Source organism: Neophocaena asiaeorientalis, unplaced genomic scaffold (assembly GCF_003031525.2).
Source record: "Neophocaena asiaeorientalis asiaeorientalis breed wild unplaced genomic scaffold, Neophocaena_asiaeorientalis_V1.1 scaffold203, whole genome shotgun sequence".
NCBI lineage: Eukaryota > Metazoa > Chordata > Mammalia > Artiodactyla > Phocoenidae > Neophocaena > Neophocaena asiaeorientalis.
Window position 1 is genome coordinate 546,989 of NW_020172776.1, and position 19,179 is coordinate 566,167.

A 19,179-nucleotide genomic window follows, 5' to 3' on the forward strand; every position below is an offset into this window, starting at 1 on the left:
CCTCGGAGAGAGCCGTTGGTGGGCAGGAAATACGCAGGCCGGCGCGGGCTCCTGGATGCCGCGCGACGGGCGCGCTGCAGCATGACCCAGTCGGTGGTCATACAGGGTAAGCCGCCCCGGGAGGGTGGGGATCCTGTCGCCGCCGAGGCGAGTGGCCTTGTTGCTGCCTAATGTCTATTCTCTTACCTTCCTGGGCGCAGTCGGCCAGTGCGGAAACCAGATTGGCTGCTGCTTCTGGGACCTGGCGCTGAGGGAGCACGCCGCAGTCAACCAGGTACCGTCCCCGCCGCGCGGGAGACCCCCATGCCCGCCTGTCCCCGAGGCTCTTCCAAAAAATAGGAATTAATACTCTGGGAGCTTTTATCTGGCCGATATAAGTTGTATGGGATCTTCTCGGTAAAGGGCAAACTGGTTTTTAAACTTCTGTTGGCGTTAGACACAAGAGTCCAAACGAACACTCGCCTGAGACCTTAGTCTTAAGGTTCCTTAATTCTCAGGGTTGCATCTTTATCAGGGTTCTTGTGAGGAGCAATGAGATAGCATATGTGAAAGTACTTTGTAAAATAGGTATCATGTGTGGCATTATATTCCTTAATTTAACCAGTCAGCTTTTTAAATGATCACCAAGAATACAGGGAAAGCTCTCATTTGATGCACCTGCTCTACAGTTCTGTGGGGACGCCTTTTCTCGGTACCTTCAGCTGCACTTAATCCATAGATCTCGCGGTATTTGCTCTTCTCTAGATTGGAAGAATCAGTATAAGCATTTTATGATTGTTTGCTTTTTCTCATTGTAGCCGTATGCCGGCCTTTAAAGTATTGTGGGATTATTAAATTAAAAGGACTTCGTTTGGGAAAGAGGCAAAACGTAATCAAGCGCTAATAAATGTGTTTTTTTTTTTTTTTTAGAAAGCGATTTATGATGAGGCAATAAGCAGCTTCTTTAGAAATGTGGATACCAGGTAAGATGGGGTTAAAGTCTGTCACATAGCTTAATTATTTTCATGTCAGCAGTTTGGGAGAAAATTCTTCAGAGGATAGTAAAAGCAGTTGATGACTGTAAAGAAGTTTTTTGGCTTTTTTGTTTGTTTTTCTCATTGAAAGCATATTGTCATTCTCTTGTCATTAATGGCATTCGGCAGAGCAGGACAACAGGTTTCCTTTTAAAGCCATATGAAGGAATAAAAAGAAACTTTAGTGTGCTTAATTTTAACTTGACCTTGAAATAAAGTTTCACTAAAAGGAATGCTGAAAATTTCCCTGAGAGTGTCTTGTTAGTACATTTAATAATGGCTGACTTTTGAAAGAAAAATACATTGTTTACATTTCTGTGATATTACTTGTGGTCAGGAGTATTTGCTCTACAAATAAAATGTGCTAAAAAGGAGCAAAGCAGTTGTTGTCAGATTAGTTTTGTTTATTTAATAAAGGGTATATGTAACTATATATCTTTTACCTGAAAGAGTAATTTGACATTCAGGGTGTGTTTCTAAGCTTTTAACGTTAAATCATGAAGTTCATGCATTTTCAAAATGCTTAATAAAACTAAACCTGCTGGGCTTGAACTGAAAAATACATACTTTATATCCAGTTTTAATCCAATAAAGATTTCAGTTCTAGTTTGAATTAGTTGGTTGGGTGTTTGAGGCAGTTATCTCCCTGGGAAGGCTAATTAGGCCCGACTTCCTAAGTGAATTTCAGAGTCTGACCCTCAGGCTTGCAAACTCAGAAACTTGGATGACATCTTGAGAATGGGTCCAGTGCTCTCTAGTACAGGCAGATAAACCAAACTCAGATAGGAAATTACAAAGCAGAAAGTCAATGTAGTCATGGACAGTAGGAGCTATAACTCGAAAAGACTAGACACCCATTTTCTTTCAAAAACACATTCTCTTCTGTAGGAAATCTATCAGGAGAGCTAAGTAATAAAAGGTTACTTAGTGACCATGGAATCAGACCAAGGTAAGTTAGGTGTATTACCTTAATGACTGGTGTTATTTATCTTTATTAATATGGAGATATCTGTCACATAGACTAGATTACCTGTTGTTTGCAAACTAGAACATCTTCTCCCCTACATACTATTAAGGGACTCAAATTTGCCTTTGTAATACTTCCTTGTAGGTAGTATTCTAACTAAATCTGTACTTCCATTCCCTCTGTAATACTCCTTTCATTGAATATTACATAGTTAAGACTCAGCTGGAAGCCATTCTCTCTTAATCAGGTGACTTTACCTAACTATTCTCATCTACTCGGTTCGTTTTATAATTTAACCTGAGAGCATACTTATTTCTCCAATATCAAGTTTGAGGAGAAGAGCCTTGGCATCTTGCTCTTCTTTCCAACGTAGTATCAACACATGCAGCATCTGTTCCACAAGTTAGTACAAAAATTATTTTTCAAAAATAAGACCAAACCTTTGTATATACTTCTTTATTTGAGGAAATTATCATACCTTTTTAATGGCATGATAGGAATTCACCTATACCAGGGGTTGGCAAACCTTTCCTGTAAAGGACCAGATAGTAGATATTTCAGGTTTTGCAGACCGTAAAGTCCATATCACATCTCCTTGAGTCCGCCATTGTAGTGTGAATGCAGGTATAGATAGTACATAAACAAATGAGTGTGGCTTTGTTCCAATAAAACTTGTTTTCACAAGTAGCTGGTCAGACTTGGCCTGAGGATTATAGATTATCAACCCCCGACCTATAGCATCATCTATGCTCAATTCAGCTTCCCTTCATATATTCTGTCTTGTAAACTATATTGACTTGTCCACTGTTTGTAGTCATAGATTTAGTTACTTTGGTGACTTATCTTCAACATGAAATTCTAGGAACAGCCTTAGATACTCAACTGTATATAACTAGTATGTTAGTTGATGTGTGTCTGGCTACAACAGAAAGCCTCACTAATGTTGGCTTAAACAATAGATGTATCCAGTTATGTCACATACAAAGAAATCTGTGTTTAGAGACGTGCCCTAAAGACCAAGATACTGTCATATTGTTTCTTGTGTTGGTTTTTTGTCCTCATGTTTTTTTTACTTCATAACCATAAAATGACAGCCTCCACTGCCAGGAATCCCATCCAGATTCGTGTTCAAGGTAGGAAAAAGGACCAACTGCATCTGGTCCTTTTTATCACAAAGCTTCCCAGAATATCTCCTTTTTATTTCATTACCCAGAACTGGATTACATGACCAGCCCAAACTACAAAGAAAGCCAGGGAAATAAGTACCTCACTTTTTCAGCCTATTGGGAGGTGGGTAAGGGAGAAGGAGATTACGAATGGCTTCTTTGTTGCCTTTTGTGTCTGCCTCACTTGGCCTATAAGTAGCTTTACTGTGTGAATAGAAGTTAACTTTATTACCTGATAGCACTATTAGCATGGAAGATCTTATGACCTTTTCTCATCTTTTATCTTTCAGAGTGGTTGGTGATGGTGGCAGTATTTCCAAGGGGAAAATTTGTTCTTTAAAAGCACGAGTAAGTCTTATACACTTGGATTCTTATATTGCATGTGTTTTTAAAATAACTCTACTTCCGTAACTATCATAAGAATAAAATTTTAATTTAACTTCTCAAAATAAAAAAAAGGTATTTGCTAAGCCACATTTAATATAAATATAATTAAGCAGACATTTGTGTCTCCATGAAACTTTAGGGGGAAAATTTTGTGCTTAAAATTTTGTGTATAAGCACAAAATTTTGTGCTTACTGCATATTTGGCATTTTTTCTAAATGTTTTAGGGGAAATATATGTCTAGATAAATGATAACAAAAGCTTTTCTTAACTCTAAGCCTAAAATACATTCTAATGAAGGTTAATTTTCATATAAAAATGATGAAAGGTTTATTTGCACCAGCGTTACTATTCCCAGTACAAAGCATAGATTCAACCACATTCTAGTGAATACATAATATAACCATGTAAGACCTCCTGAACAAAAATACTTCTAGTCAATAGCCTATATTTAGTCTTAATCTCATTGCAGTTAACACTTCTCTTCTTTGATTGTGTCTCTGCAACAAACTGCTTTTTCCAACTGTTGATCAGTAATGTTTGACTGTGACAGAAAAGAAAGGCAGTTTTGGTGCTGTGGAAGTAATTGAGATGATAAGGATCAGACCAGGAGTAGTGGCTGAAAAAGTAAAGAGCAGTAGTGTTGTAGTACCTGGGAACCATCACCTTGTATCTGTGGTCTCCAGTGTCCTTGGGAAACAAATTTAGGGCAGAGACTATGCGCTTGTAGTCTGTTAGGATAATTGATTAACATTTGGTATAATTCATGCCTTGAAGAGTGCTAACATCCCAATCCAAATCTTGCTCAGAGATAAAGAAACATTGACATTTCCTAGACCACTCCCAATTTGAGCTCTTTCCCACCACCCTACCAGTGAGCAAGATGGGAAATGGAGGAAACACTGCTGGAAGAGAATAAATCAGCATGTTTCTATAGCCTTTGGCTTTTTTCCTAGAAGGTGTTCTTCCATTTCTTAGTAGTCTTGGTATCATGTGGCTCTGATCACTGAAGAGTCTAGGCTTCAAAAGATAACTTGGTGGCTGGGTTCCTCCACTGTGTTAATAGGCAAACACTCAGAATTTTGTAAATCCTGTGTTACAATTAAGGGGAAGCTCAAGGGCCTAAAAGTTATCACCAGGTAGCTCTGGAAGAAAATAATAAACATCGAATCTTGGAAGTTGTGACTCCAGGTCTTGGATGGCTAAGTGAGGAATCCAGAATAATTCCTTGTAATTGTAATTAATTTCCTATGGAAAAACAAATCAGAGGTCTTATGTGACTAAGGAAAGATTGAAAGAGTTACAGACTGTCAGGGTTTAATGCTAAGTGACTATGACAGTGATGATTCTCTCAAAACTGACTTCAGGAGGTGCTTGAATGTCAGTTTGTATTCTGTATTCCCCTTCCTTTGCCTGATTGCAAAGTAATTGAAAGCATGACTTAAATATGTTTAATCTTCCACAAATCATCTCAGTAAGTCTATTTTGGAACAAGGACAGTAGAAGCTAATTTTGTTCTTTTTTGTAATCTTACACAACAGTGAAATCCCTCTTACATGGTTGATCAGGTGTTAAAGTCAGCATTTAAGATAAAAATTGCATATTATCAAAAATATCCTTGAAAATCCCTAAAATTGCCAAGAAATGACCCTGTATAGTCCTGTGTATGTATATTGATGCTGTATTTAAAGGAACACATTTATAAAACAGAATTTTACAGTCTTTCTAATATACCACTGTAATATGATGATATAACATGTGATATTACTCAGCCATAAAAAGAAACGAAATTGAGTTATTTGTAGTGAGGTGGATGGACCTAGAGTCTGTCATACAGAGTGAAGTAAGTCAGAAAGAGAAAAACAAATACCGTATGCTAACGCATATATATGGAATCTAAAAAAAAAGGTCATGAAGAACCTAGGGGCAGGACGGGAATAAAGACGCAGACATAGAGAATGGACTTGAGGACACGAGGAGGGGGAAGGGTAAGCTGGGACAAAGAGAGTGGCATGGACATATATACACTACCAAATGTAAAACAGCCAGCTAGTGGGAAGCAGCTGCATAGCACAGGGAGATCAGCTCGGTGCTTTGTGACCAACTAGAGGGGTGGGATAGGGAGGATGGGAGGGAGACGCAAGAGGGAGGGGATATGGGGATATATGTATATGTATAGCTGATTCACTTTGTTATATGGCAGAAACTAACACACCATTGTAAAGCAATTATACTCCAATAAAGATGTTTAAGGAAAAAAAGTGGTATGCTATCATACAATTAGAAATATATTTCTAAAGTACTGTGTAATAATATTTTAATTGCCAGCTTACAGTAGCGTACTTAATTACACAAATAATTGAATTCACAGAATTTAAATGGGCATAAATTGTGACTCCACTGTAGTCAGTACTCAGTAAGTGTCAAACTTGACTGTCTCCCTTTGATAAAATAATAGAGCATAGAGTTTGGTGGTTAAGAGTGAAGATTCTGCAGCCAGGCTAGCCAGGTTTGAATCAGCTCTACCACTTCCTAGCTGGGTGATCGCAGCCAAGTTATTTAACTTTTCTAGGCCTCAGTTTCCTCATGTGTAAACTGGGAGTAATTACAGTACCTATGCATAGGGTTGTGAGGATTAAATGGGGTGATACATGTACAGTGGCATGTAGTAAGTGCTTAATGTTACATGCTCACCAGCACTGAAAAAGCCCATAAATCAAGCACTTTCTCTGTGACACTGAATCAAAGGCTTAGGTTAAAGGGTACCCTAACATCATTTCAGATTACTTTTTTCAGCTTTGCTTTTTTATTTCTTTAACTCTGTTTTACTCTTTCATTCTTCTTCCTCAGTGTAGAAAATATAGAAAGTAAAGTACAAAACAGTGGGGACAGAGGGTATATAATTTTACTGCCAAACTATCTCTGCTTACATTTTGCTGTATTTCCATCCAGTCTTTTCTATTTGTCTTTCCATAGCTAATTTTATGTTTTATTTTCTCATTTTCTTCTTAGTAATAGAGGTTATCTCCCATGTCAATAAAGTTTGTGATATTTAGTGAGTTGGTGAATTTAGATTGTGAGTTACTTAGGGGAAGGGACACTGTTGCCATCTTTGACATCTATCCGGTGCCTTGGCTTTGCATGTAATAGTAGTTTACTGATTTGATTTGGACAGTTTTCGGCTGTGATTCATAAAGAGCAGCATGGTTATTCCTAGTGACCAAATACATTAATGAACCCTACATTTATTGAGAATTGTTTCTGGTTAAGGTTACCTTCTAAACTTCTGAGACCTTGTTCTCAAGAAATTTATAGTCACATAAGCATATAAATCAAAGAATTTTTAGAAAATCAGAGAGAATTATTCAGTTCCTTTTTTTCCCTCTTATTCTTAGGGTAAGAATTTAGAATCCATCTTTTCATTGGATTCCACATTTGGAGCAGAGTGAAATTATTTTTTAAGTTTCATAACAGACTGCACAAAGAGAGTCAAAGATTTGATCAAACTTAAACTATAAAAAGAACAATGCAACTTCAAGCTCAAAAATTCTTTTTATTTACAGAGTGACTAAAGAAAAATATGCTAATTACATTTTATTTGTCTTTCTCAGGCTGTCTTGATTGACATGGAGGAAGGGGTAGTAAATGAAATTCTTCAGGGACCATTGAGAGATGTATTTGATAGTAAGCAGCTCATCACTGATATTTCTGGCTCAGGGAATAATTGGTGAGAATATGCTGGATGTAAAAATTAAATGTCATCTGAAAAAAATGAGGAATCTTTCCTTTATTCTGATAGGTCCTGCTGACATGAAAGCAAGATACTTGCCATACCTAACTCTAGGCCTTTCAGCCCATCATCTTTTCCTTGATACATGATGGTGTTCACAATGCTTGGAAGCCATCTGTATCCTAGTTGTTTCTCTTTTTTTTTGAAAAAGATGAATCATGAAAAATTGATTTACTAAATTTCTCGTAATTTGATTCTTGCATAACTGCTAAGTAGTGACAAAAGTTGTATTTTTTTTTTGATATGTAGTTCCACATTTATATATTCTATAGAATTCTTCACTTGTCCATAAAGATACAAATGAAAGATTGTTCACTGAAACATTGTTTTTAACATCAGATAATACTCAACAGGGGCTTGTTTAAATCAATTATAGTATATCCATACAATGGAAAATCATGCAACTCTTATAAAATGTAACAAATCTGTATGGAAATTTTCTAACATTTTAAAAATCAGAAGTATTAAGGCACGGAACAATGTGGCTAGCATACTAATTTGTATATGAAAACCCTTACCTTTTTCTTTTTAACATCTTTATTGGAATATAATTGCTTTACATTGTTGTGTTTCTGCCGTATAACAAAGTGAATCAGTTATACGTATACATATATCCCCATATCGCCTCCCATCCTCCCTATCCCACCCCTCTAGGTGGTCACAAAGCACCAAGCTGATCTCCCTGTGCTATGCAGCTGCTTCCCACTAGCTGGCTGTTTTACATTTGGTAGTGTATGTATGTCCATGCCACTCTCTCACTTCGTCCCAGCTTACCCTTCCCCCTCCCCGTGTCCTCAAGTCCATTCTCTATGTCTGCGTCTTTATTCCCGTCCTGCCGCTAGGTTCCTCAGAACCTTTTTTTTTGTTTTTTAGATTCCATATATATGTGTTAGCATACGGTATTTGTTTTTCTCTTTCTGACTTACTTCACTCTGTATGACAGACTCTCGGTCCATCCACCTCACTACAAATGACTCAATTTCGTTTCTTTTTATAACTGAGTAATATTCCATTGTATATATGTGCCACATCTTCTTTATCCATTCATCTGTTGATGGACACTTAGGTTGCTTCCATGTCCTAGCTATTGTAAATAGTGCTGCAGTGAACATTGTGGTACGTGAGGCTTTTTGAATTACGGTTTTCTCAGGGTATATGCCCAGTAGTGGGATTGCTGTGTCACATGGTAGTTCTATTTTAGTTTTTTAAGGAACCTCCATACTGTTCTTCATAGTGGCTGTATCAAATTAAAAGTTGTAAGTATTTTTATAAACTGTTCTCTTACCTATAGTATTTGACTCTGTCAAAGTTTTCCCATCAGTCAGATTTAATAGAATTGATAGAGATGCAAGCCAGACCAGTGTCCCAGCATTCAAGGTCAGTCTGAGGCTATATTTGGCCCTTAAATATATAATCGTCTCTTCTCCTTAATGGGAAAAAAGCTCCAACAGTGATCATTTTAAAGTTTACATTGACACTGGTTTTGCTGTTTTTTAAAAAGTAGGTAGGTTCTTGTTTGCCAATCTAATATTTGTTATTTAAATTATTTGCAGTTAGTCCCTCAGGTTTATAATGTGTAATATTGTGTAATTTTACTAAAGCATGAATTTGAGTCTTGTGTTCTGGGAGACTTATTTGGGGAGAACCAGTCACTAAAATAAGTGAGTCCACCTAACCATCCAACCAGCTTTCTCTAATTGTCATATAACTTATTCTGCAACTTTTGAGTTACACCTGACTACATGTTGTGTGGAAATCATTCTTACATTTCAATTCATCATAATAATACTTGCAAATTTGGGCAACCAAAAAGGCTTGCAGAGCCTCATGAATATCAGTTTTCTACTGTGTGGCATTTCATCTAGTAATAACATGATATGACCAATATTTTTTTCATGTTTTAAACCAAAGTAGGTCAGTTTAAAATTTTTTATTTTTATGTCTTTCTAGTTGATCACATTCTGCTTTTTAATACATGAAAGACAGTGCAATCAGTTTACTTTCAATGAAGATGAGAAAAAACTAACTAAAAACTTGTTTTGTTGTAATTATACCTTAAGAGCAGATAAATTTTAAAAACCATAGTTTAGGGCTTCCCTGGTGGCACAGTGGTGGAGAGTCCGCCTGCCAATGCAGGGGACACAGGTTCGTGCCCCGGTCCGGGAAGATCCCACGTGCCGCAGAGCGGCTGGGCCCGTGAGCCATGGCCACTGAGCCTGCACGTCTGGAGCCTGTGCTCCGCAACGGGAGAGGCCACAGCTGTGAGAGGCCCGTGTACTGCAAAAAAAAAAAAAACATTTTAATATCCATTGATAATGAACTATTTTATCAGGATATTTGAGGATTATAGGTATATATATTTGTTAAATTATCTTCCTATATCCTTGAGATATCATAATATGATTTATTGATGTTAAACAGGAATAGAATTTACTTACTACAGTAAAAATACTTTTTGAAGCTTATCTATAGTCTTTTCATTTAGTTCAGAAATAATAAAATCTTGAAATAATAAATGCAAGGATTTTTTTTTAATCTATATTCTTTTTTTCCAGGGCTGTGGGTCACAAAGTGTTTGGCAGTCTTTATCAGGAACAGATTTTAGAGAAACTCAGAAAGTCAGCAGAGCACTGTGATTGTTTGCAGTGTTTTTTTATAATACATTCCATGGGAGGAGGTAAAATTATTTATTCATTTGTCTATAACAATGTGAAAATGCAAGTGAGAATTCATGTTGCCAACATGTCTTGTTTTCAGACCTTTGCTTAATAAATACAGAACTATTAAGAATTAAGAGTATGAATGTATGTACATAACAGCTTTTTATCTTAAATTTTTGTCAAATTGTGTCACTCAGACCATTTTTTAAAATTTAAACCCTTTTAAACAGTCAGTAGAAATGAATCTGAAAAAATTTTTTCTTTTATCTTTAGTAGAAGGTAGATTTTAATATAAGCTTTTTGGGAATGCTGCCTTTCTCCTAAGAGCTTGCTTGTGCAGTTTCATATGCTGACTAGAACTAAGTATTTGTGGCATATTCATAGATACGTTTGCAAAAGAATATCAGTACCCTTTCTTTAACCACCTTCAATACTTTCTTGTGTCCAATAAGAGAAATAAGTAAAAGAAATCCTCTTAGTCAACTCCCTTAAATCATTCCTTACATGGTAATTAATCACCTTGACCTAGAATAAATGATCTGCATTGCTTTCTTTCCCAGGGAAGCCTGTACCTTGCAAGTGAAGTATTTTGCTCCCCTGTTCCATGAAGTAGAAACATATCATAATTTGATAATTTCAAAAGAGAATTAGCCTATTTTAAAAGAAAACTTTGCCATGCTTTTTTCCTCCAAGCTGAGATTGCATTTTTATAGTCAGCAGGTTATGTACAGTTGACGTTCTTATACATATCTGTTATTCATTATGATAGCATTTGAAAATTAAAGTTAAAATTGCTATGAAACCATGCCTTTAGAAGACCATCATAATCATTAATTAAGAAACTAATTTTCAGGGCCTCCCTGGTGGCGCAGTGGTTGAGAGTCCGCCTGCCAGTGCAGGGGACGCGGGTTCGTGCCCCAGTCCGGGAAGATCCCACATGCCGTGGAACTGGTAGGCCTGTGAGCCATGGCCGCTGAGCCTGCACTCCGCAACGGGAGAGGCCACAACAAGTGAGAGGCCACGTACCGCTAAAAAAAAAAAAAAAAAAAAAAAAAGAAACTAATTTTCTTTATACTGGTATAATTAACCTGCAGATTTTGAGTAAGTTTTCGAAAAAAACCAATTTGATTTATAGTTCATTATGGTGCTTTTTATATATCCCTCCATTACTCAGAATCTCAGTAGACTGTACTTTATTCATAATGCACTGAAAATGGCAAAAATACTTTAAATAATAATGAAGGCTAAAAATGAAGTCTTTTCCCACATCTAATCCCTAATCTCTCTCCTCACAGATAATCAAGTTTGCCAGTGTCTGTCCTTCCAGATATTTCCTGTGCCCATTGTGTGTGTTTTTACATAAACAAGATCATGAAATACATACTATCCTGTAATGTTTTCACTTTAAATCTTTCCTGAACATCTTTCATCAGCTCTGTCCAATTGTGAGAATATGTAATAATTTTTAAAGTCAGTTCCTCATTGATGGATGTCGAGTTATTTATGGTTTTTAGCTACTACATAAAATTCCCAGCGAACATCTGGTACCTATATCTTTGTTCATTTGTGCCACAATAGCTGTAGGCAGTATTCCTAGAAATGAAAGTGGAACCAAAGAAAATGTACATTTTAAGTTTGGGTTGATATTACTAAATAACCTTCCTACATTATTGCATCAATCCGTATGATTAGCAGCAATTTATAAGAGTTTATTTCCGGGCTTCCCTGGTGGCACAGTGGTTGGGAGTCCGCCTGCCAATGCAGGGGACGTGGGTTCATGCCCCGGTCCCGGAGGATCCCACGTGCCGTGGAGCGGCTGGGCCTGCGCGTCCGGAACCTGTGCTCCGCAACGGGAGAGGCCACAGCGGTGAGGGGCCTGCGTACCGCAAAAAAAAAAAAAAAGTTTATTTCCCCACACTGTCACCAACGCTGAGTATTATGAGACAAAATCTGTCTAATACAATATGTTCAAAATTTTGTTGCTTTAATTTGCATTTTTTAATTAGAGAAAAGGTTGAGCATCTTTACATCTATTTGCCATTTGATTTATTTTGAGTTACAATTTATATCCTTTGCTCATTTTTCCATTGCATTATTCATATTTTTTTTGTTGTTGATTTGTGACCCTCTTTATTAAAGAAATTTAGTCCTCCATCATGTTTGAAGATATTTTCTGTTTGCCTTTTTATTTTGTTTGTTTTTATATATACATAGAGGGGAGTTTTGTTTATTTATTTTTTTTTTTTTTTGCGATACGCAGGCCTCTCACTGCTGTGGCCTCTCCCGTTGCGGGGAACAGGCTCCGGACGTGCAGGCTCAGCGGCCATGGCTCACGGGCCCAGGCGCTCCGCAGCATGTGGGATCCTCCCGGACCGGGGCACGAACCCGCGTCCCCTGCATCGGCAGGCGGACTCCCAACCACTGCGCCACCAGGGAAGCCCTTGTTTATTTTTAATGGAATCAAAACTATCTTCTATAATGGCTCTGGTTTTTTATAATGCTTAGAAAGTCCTCATTAAAGATTAACCCAAAAAATCTCCCTCTTTTTTTTTTTTTTTTTTTTTAGAGCACAAACCCGTCATCATAGCCTTTTAATATTTTTCCAAATGGGGTTAGAGCATTATTGGCTTATAAACTTTTTCTCATCTGGACAGCAAGAAATACGTTTTATATTACAAACCAACACACACACAAACATACACAAACTAAAACAAAAGATTATTTACCCACACTATATGTGACATACTAATATTTCTGCGTTTCATTTAAGAAAAGAAAATACTGGTCCTAACCTTATAAATTAGTTTCATAGCCCACTGATGGTTTACAAGCCATAGTTTGAAAAGCACCAGGGTGTAAAGGATTCCAGTTTTCTCTCTTTTAGTTCTTAAAAATATCTGAATTTATATATATGTAACTGTGTGTCAGAAAATTACCTTAATGAAATTCTTAGAGTTTCTGCTTTTAGATAGATAGTAAAAAGGTTTCCTCTTTGAAACTTTTGTAAATTCAAGTTGCATTTTTTACTCTTCAGTCAGTTCTTTTGACATCATAGAGATATAACTTGAATGTAAAAAAGTGTAAAATATAGAAAGGCCTCTCATCATCACAGTCAGACCCAGAGGTTGAATTCATGACTTTAAGTCTCACTACCTATATTGTCTTCATTTCTTTATCTGAAATTAATTAGTTAATATATAATCACAGGAATAAGTTGAAAATTGTATGTCTTTAATACATAGGTTTTTAACACAAAAACAGAATTCCGTTATATTCTGAACCATTTATGCTGTTTTCTTTTTGAAATCTTAATCTTCAGGAACAGGATCTGGACTTGGCACATTTCTTTTAAAGGTGCTTGAGGATGAATTCCCAGAAGTATACAGATTCGTGACTTCAATTTATCCTTCTGGTGAAGATGATGTCATAACCTCGCCTTATAATAGCATGTTGGCAATGAAGGAACTTAACGAGCATGCAGACTGTGTGTTGCCCATTGACAACCAAGTAAGAAATGGCATTGTAATATGTATACATTCAATCCTGTGTTCTGCTTATGTGTGTACGTGAAACAGTCTCTTCACTTTTCAGCCTTCCCATCTAAGAGAAAAAATAAGTTTAAATTGCTTTTTTTTGTCTTTTTCTTCCTGGTAGAATGTCATTTATATCCTCTCAATCGCTTCTCTCCCAATATTTTTCCCTTAAAAGTCTTTATTTGACATCATTAGCAAAATTGACCTCATGGTGAATTCTGGAAAGTTGGGTACAGCTATAAAGCCAAAGAGTCTGGTTACTTCAAGTGCTGGAGCTTTTAAAAAGCGGCAGGAGAAACCATTTGATGCAATGAACAACATTGTGGCAAATTTGCTGCTCAACCTAACAAGGTAATTCGTTTGACAGTGTACTTAAGGGCAGTTAAAAAATTTCCCTTGCTTTTGATAATGTTTTGCAGTAGCATTTTTTAGTTATTCTGAGTTGTAGAAGCTTTTTAAAAAACTTTATTTAAAATAAAGATTTTAGTTTGTCTAGTGTTTTCAGATCTTAGAGTAATAGGCCAGAATTTTATTTTCTCTGACTCCAGAGGAGCATTTTATTTTCCCCAGGTACGTTCCATGGAATATTAACAGATGTTAAATGGTAAAGGGTTTTGAAGGAGATACACTTGAGAAACACTTGGTTAGACAAAAACAAACTTGGTTGTTTTTTTTTTTTGCTGCGAAATGTCTTAACCTTTTAAACCAGCTAATCTATACCTCTTTATTAGTTGATCCAAAATATTTCTTCGACTTTGATCTAAAAAATTGCTTTGGCATTATTATATTCCAAATTGTAGAGCATGTAAGCAAATCCCAGGGGAATTTAGTAAGGTTTATAGAATAAATAACTGTTGAACTGTATGTATTTAATTCAATCTAAAGTCTGTTTTAAGTAAGATTTTTATGTAGGTAATTAGCAACTGTAGAGTAGTTACACTTCAGATAATCCTGAAATAAGAATTGCTGTAGATGTTATGTTATATTTTGATTATCTTTATACACGATGTTCATGATACTAAATTTCACTAATACAGAAAAAAAGAGCATATATTCTCTAATGGAGTACAGCGTACGAAAAGATGTAGGAAAGTGCCTGCTGACTAAATCAAGCTACATTAAGTTAAATATTTTTCATGCTTTAATGTTAATTTTTTAGCTCTGCAAGGTTTGAAGGATCCCTTAATATGGACCTTAATGAAATCAGCATGAATTTAGTTCCTTTTCCTCAACTGCATTATCTTGTGTCAAGCCTAACACCTCTGTATACACTGGCAGATGTTAACATTCCTTCTCGAAGGTAAGATGTAGTAACTTTATTCCAATTACTTGGGGGCTCAAATTACTTTAAAAACAAACACATTTTTAAGAGAAAAGTTTATAATAACTAGTTATTTCTTCATACCATTTTCTTTGTGAGAATTATATAAAATATAGGTGATGACAGCCATTTTTCCATTAAGTGAATGCTTCCTTGTTTAGAAGTCATTGTTTAAAAATGTCAGTATTAAACTATTTGAAATTAAATCTAATAACTAAATTTTTAAGCTTATGAAAATTAATAAAGATATAATTTTTATTGAAAAAGATTTAAAGGCTTTGAAGTCTGATGTACTTAAATATGAATGCTAATTCTATCATTTACTAGCTACAGAACCTTGGGCAGGTGACGAACTTTTAGTTTTTCTCATCTTTAAAAATGAGAGTCAGAGTACCTACCTCATAAGCTTGTTGGTATATTAAATAAGAGTATCTTTTAAAGCTCTTACCCCAGTCTAGCACCATAGAGGGTTTACAGATATTACTCTATTATAGCTATTATGTATCACTTCCAGGACACCTTGTTTTATAACTGTGTCATTTTTAAGCATAAAACTTACATCAATTTACTTAACAAAAATGTAGTTGAAACATACTCTTATCATATACAGTGATGATGAGCTTGAAAAGGTCACACTGACATTCACAGTTGACTGAGGGAAAAGGTCTTGTCAAACTCTGCTAGAGGAAATTATGTAAATGATAAAGTAAAAACTAGATTACAGATCTTTTTAATAGTTTAAATTTTGGCAACGTAATTCTATACTGTGGGAATGTCACAGTAATACTGATTAACTCCTATTTGAGCAAGTAACAAGTAACTGACTATGCCAACTAATAGGTGCAGTCTCTTTCTTTGTGGGATGCTGATGAGCTTAACAGGTTAAGTGACTTGCATAGTTTATTGAACATGGAAATCAATCATTAAATGACTGCTTTTATTATCAGCCCAGCATATTAAAAATGAGTATATTTAGTAAAAGGTACACCTTTAATGTGAACACATAGAATGTAAATTGGTGCTAAACTATTTACTGTACAGTAGTGATTATCCAGACATTTAAAGTTACTCCTTAAAAAAATAAAGACATGTAATTTCTAATTAAATTCAGCATAATTCTGCTTGGTGTGTGTGTGTGTGTATATATTTTTTTTTCTTTTTGGTTGTGCTGGGTCTTAGTTGTGGCAGGTGGACTCCTTAGTTGCAGCTTACCAGCTCCTTAGTTGTGGCATGCAAACTCTTAGTTGCAGCATGCATATGGCATTTAGTTCCCCGAGCAGGGATTGAAACCAGGCCCCCTGCATTGGATGCGCGGAGTCTTAAGCACGGTGCCGCCAGGGAAGTCCCGTGCTTGGTATATTTTGATAAAAATAATAGTGTCAACATTTAAAATGTTTATATATTTATAGCTTGTTGCAGGTTTGTTCTGTAAGGAACCTTAAGAATGTTAGACTCTTAAGGAACTTATCACAGTGTTCTTTCTAGCTTTGTGGGGGTTTTCCTTTTTTATTTTCTTTTTGCTTCTACTGTACTATAGGTATTTCAAAGGCTGCCATATCCACATATGGACACGTTTATCCTTGAGCAAATAGTAAATTGTTTTTAAATTGTACTATTAAAAGGCATAGTTTTAAGACTAATTTCTTATTAGTAGTTTACAAACAACTGAGAATGGTTTTTGGATGTGCTTCATATTAATAAACGTCATCTAGTCCATTTTTATCCATGAAAATGACAAAGCACATATTAGAGTGTGTATATTAAATTCCTTGTTTGTAATGTAAAGAGAAATCTCCCAATAACTATAAATAGCTCCTTGCTAGTTTTTATTTTTTTTTTGACAAAAGAATGAGTGTGCCTACTTGTTGTATAGTGCTTCTTAACCTTTTCTGGGTTTCCTTGACTTCATAAAAATGCCCAAAAACACATCCCCCCAAAAAAAATCCCCCAAAGCTCACCATCCACTAAGAGAGTCCTCTATCCTTCTTACTGTAGAAGAATCAGGATAGAATGTAAGCTCCATTAGAGTCGGAAATTGTTGTTCACTGCTGGGTCTCTTGCACCTAGAATAGTGTCTGGCACATAATAGGCGTTTAGTAAATATCTCCTGAATGAATAGGCAGCATAGTGTAATGCATCTAATATGACCCCAGACTGGGGTCATATTAAAGGCCTAGGAGCCTGCGTATTATTAGATATAAACTTCATCAGTTACTTTTATCTTCCTCTCTTTAGAGGAATGATAAAAGAATGAAGTTAAAAGACTTCATTCACTTAAAAGCCTCCCTTTTCAGGAATAGTAGTATAGAGTAGTGTCTTTTTTGGAGAGCCTAACATTGTCCTTTGATAGCTTCCTCATTATTCCTAAGTAATTTATGATATATTTTATAGACAAAGTAATCTTAATGTAGTAGGTTTTTAATTAGTTTTGATAGTTCTGATACTACGAAGTAGATAAGCATACTGAACTAAGTAAAAATGACACAATTTTCAGAAATTAGTACTACATAGAGCTCACTAATGAGGTAGTCAATATTTTGTAGCTACCTGAAATCAGGTATATATAAAATATATTGCAGAAGCTTTTTATTCCCCTAAAAAAAAATATTGCGTGATTTTCTCTCATATTTATCCAGATTGCTTTGAGGAAATGATAGCTGAGATTCAGAATATATTTGTGTGTGAAGTTTATTTACCTGTAGATGACTGTCTTTTCATTTTATAGTTACACATAGAAGAAAGATGTAGTACAGTATTTTGTATAAACAGTGACTGTCTCATTGTTTTAGGTTGGATCAGATGTTTTCAGATGCCTTCAGTAAAGATCACCAGCTAATTCGAGCTGACCCCAAACATAGTCTCTACCTCGCCTGTGCCCTCATGGTTAGAGGAAATGTACAGATTTCTGATCTTCGCAGAAATATTGAAAGGTTCAATTTTATATTTTTCAAGATAATGTTATGTGTACTGTTTGTAACAGTGTAGCATGTAGTTAAGTAGCACTGTGAACTTAATTGAACTGTGACTTTGAGCAAGCTACTTAGCCTCTCTGAGCCTATTTTCCTCAAATGTAGAATAAGAATAATAACAGTACAGAGTTGTTATTTATGTTAATTATGTTATGCACATTAAATGATGAGATGTTATTTTCTGAAAATGTTCAGGAAATTTAGCTATTGTTATTATTGCCACCGCTACTACCACTACACTGCTTCTAAGTTTGTTTTACTATTTGACAGTCTTATTTTTTAGGAAAACTGCTCTATTGAATTACAAAGTAAGGAAAATTATAATACCTTCATTTCTTTTCATCCCCAGATTTCTAACGTTAAGGAATGTGTTTCTAGCTTCTTGAATCACCATTACGGCCAATTTAAAGTCCCTTAGTTCACTGTTAGACTGTACCATAATACTGCTAGTATTAAAAAATAGGTAACTTACATTATATACTAAGCACTTAGAATGGTACCATTAGTAATGTCCCAGTTTAACTAATGTGGGCTGCCATAATATGGCAGATATTTTAGTACCTTAATTCTTACCTTTGAGTTTTTGCATCTCAGATTAAAACCTTCTCTACGGTTTGTCTCCTGGAATCAAGAAGGCTGGAAGACCAGCCTGTGTTCAGTACCTCCTGTGGGCCATTCCCATTCATTATTAGCTTTAGCAAACAACACATGTGTGAAGCCTACCTTCATAGAACTGAGAGAGAGATTCACGAGGCTCTACAGAAAAAGGGTAATTATCAGTACACCTTTTTAACTATATGTGTTTATTTTGGCTATTTAAGATGTGTGCTCAAGAATTAAAGTAACACAAATCAGGTGTGATCCTGCCTGCTATATCTTATACCTGTGTATTGATTATAACTGAAGAGGAGAGGCTTACTCAGACTCCAAATGAGAAATCTCATGGGTTTATAGGATTTAGATTCTCATTTCTCTTGTAAAGCTGAGTGTGAACTATCATTTTAATATGAATATTTACATTATAGGATAGTTGTCTGTATTAAATTTCCTGAAAATGGTCAAGATCATTCAGTTTTTTATTTATAGGCTCATCTTCATCACTATCTACAAATTGAAGGGATGGAGGAAAGCTGTTTCACAGAAGCCCTGTCATCTTTATCAGCACTCATACAGGAATATAACCAACTGGATGCCACAAAAAGCATGCCTGCAGAGGAGTTACCTAGACTAAGCGTAGCTGTGTGAAAAAGAAACCCCAAAGATACAATTTCTTTTTCTTAATTTCACGTTTTTTGTCCCCTTACCTTTCTATTTTAGAATTTTTGTGATTCAGAAAGGCTGATTTGTGTTTTTCATATTGGGAAGTTTTTGTCTT

The 19,179-nt window shown here is 35.7% G+C and overlaps 1 protein-coding gene across 1 annotated transcript; it reads left to right on the top strand.

Moving 5' to 3' along the window:
• Position 1: 1 nt before the first annotated feature.
• On the top strand, positions 2-19,066 carry TUBE1 (tubulin epsilon 1). Its single transcript, XM_024740939.1, has 12 exons — positions 2-106; positions 201-274; positions 910-962; positions 3,437-3,494; positions 7,143-7,258; positions 9,877-9,998; positions 13,301-13,488; positions 13,690-13,865; positions 14,674-14,814; positions 17,625-17,765; positions 18,399-18,573; positions 18,891-19,066. The coding sequence occupies exons 1-12, from the start codon at positions 82-84 to the stop codon at positions 19,047-19,049; spliced, it is 1,428 nt and encodes a 475-aa protein (XP_024596707.1). The 5' UTR covers positions 2-81; the 3' UTR covers positions 19,050-19,066.
• Positions 19,067-19,179: the final 113 nt, after the last annotated feature.

What these genes read in the sequence shown, in the direction of transcription:
- TUBE1 (XM_024740939.1), top strand. Translation starts at nt 82, where the DNA reads ATGACCCAGTCGGTGGTCATACAGG. An exon ending in TTTAGAAATGTGGATACCAG is followed by an intron (nt 963 to 3,436) that starts GTAAGATGGGGT and finishes TTTATCTTTCAG; the next exon opens with AGTGGTTGGTGATGGTGGCA. An exon ending in CGAGGCTCTACAGAAAAAGG is followed by an intron (nt 18,574 to 18,890) that starts GTAATTATCAGT and finishes TTTTATTTATAG; the next exon opens with GCTCATCTTCATCACTATCT.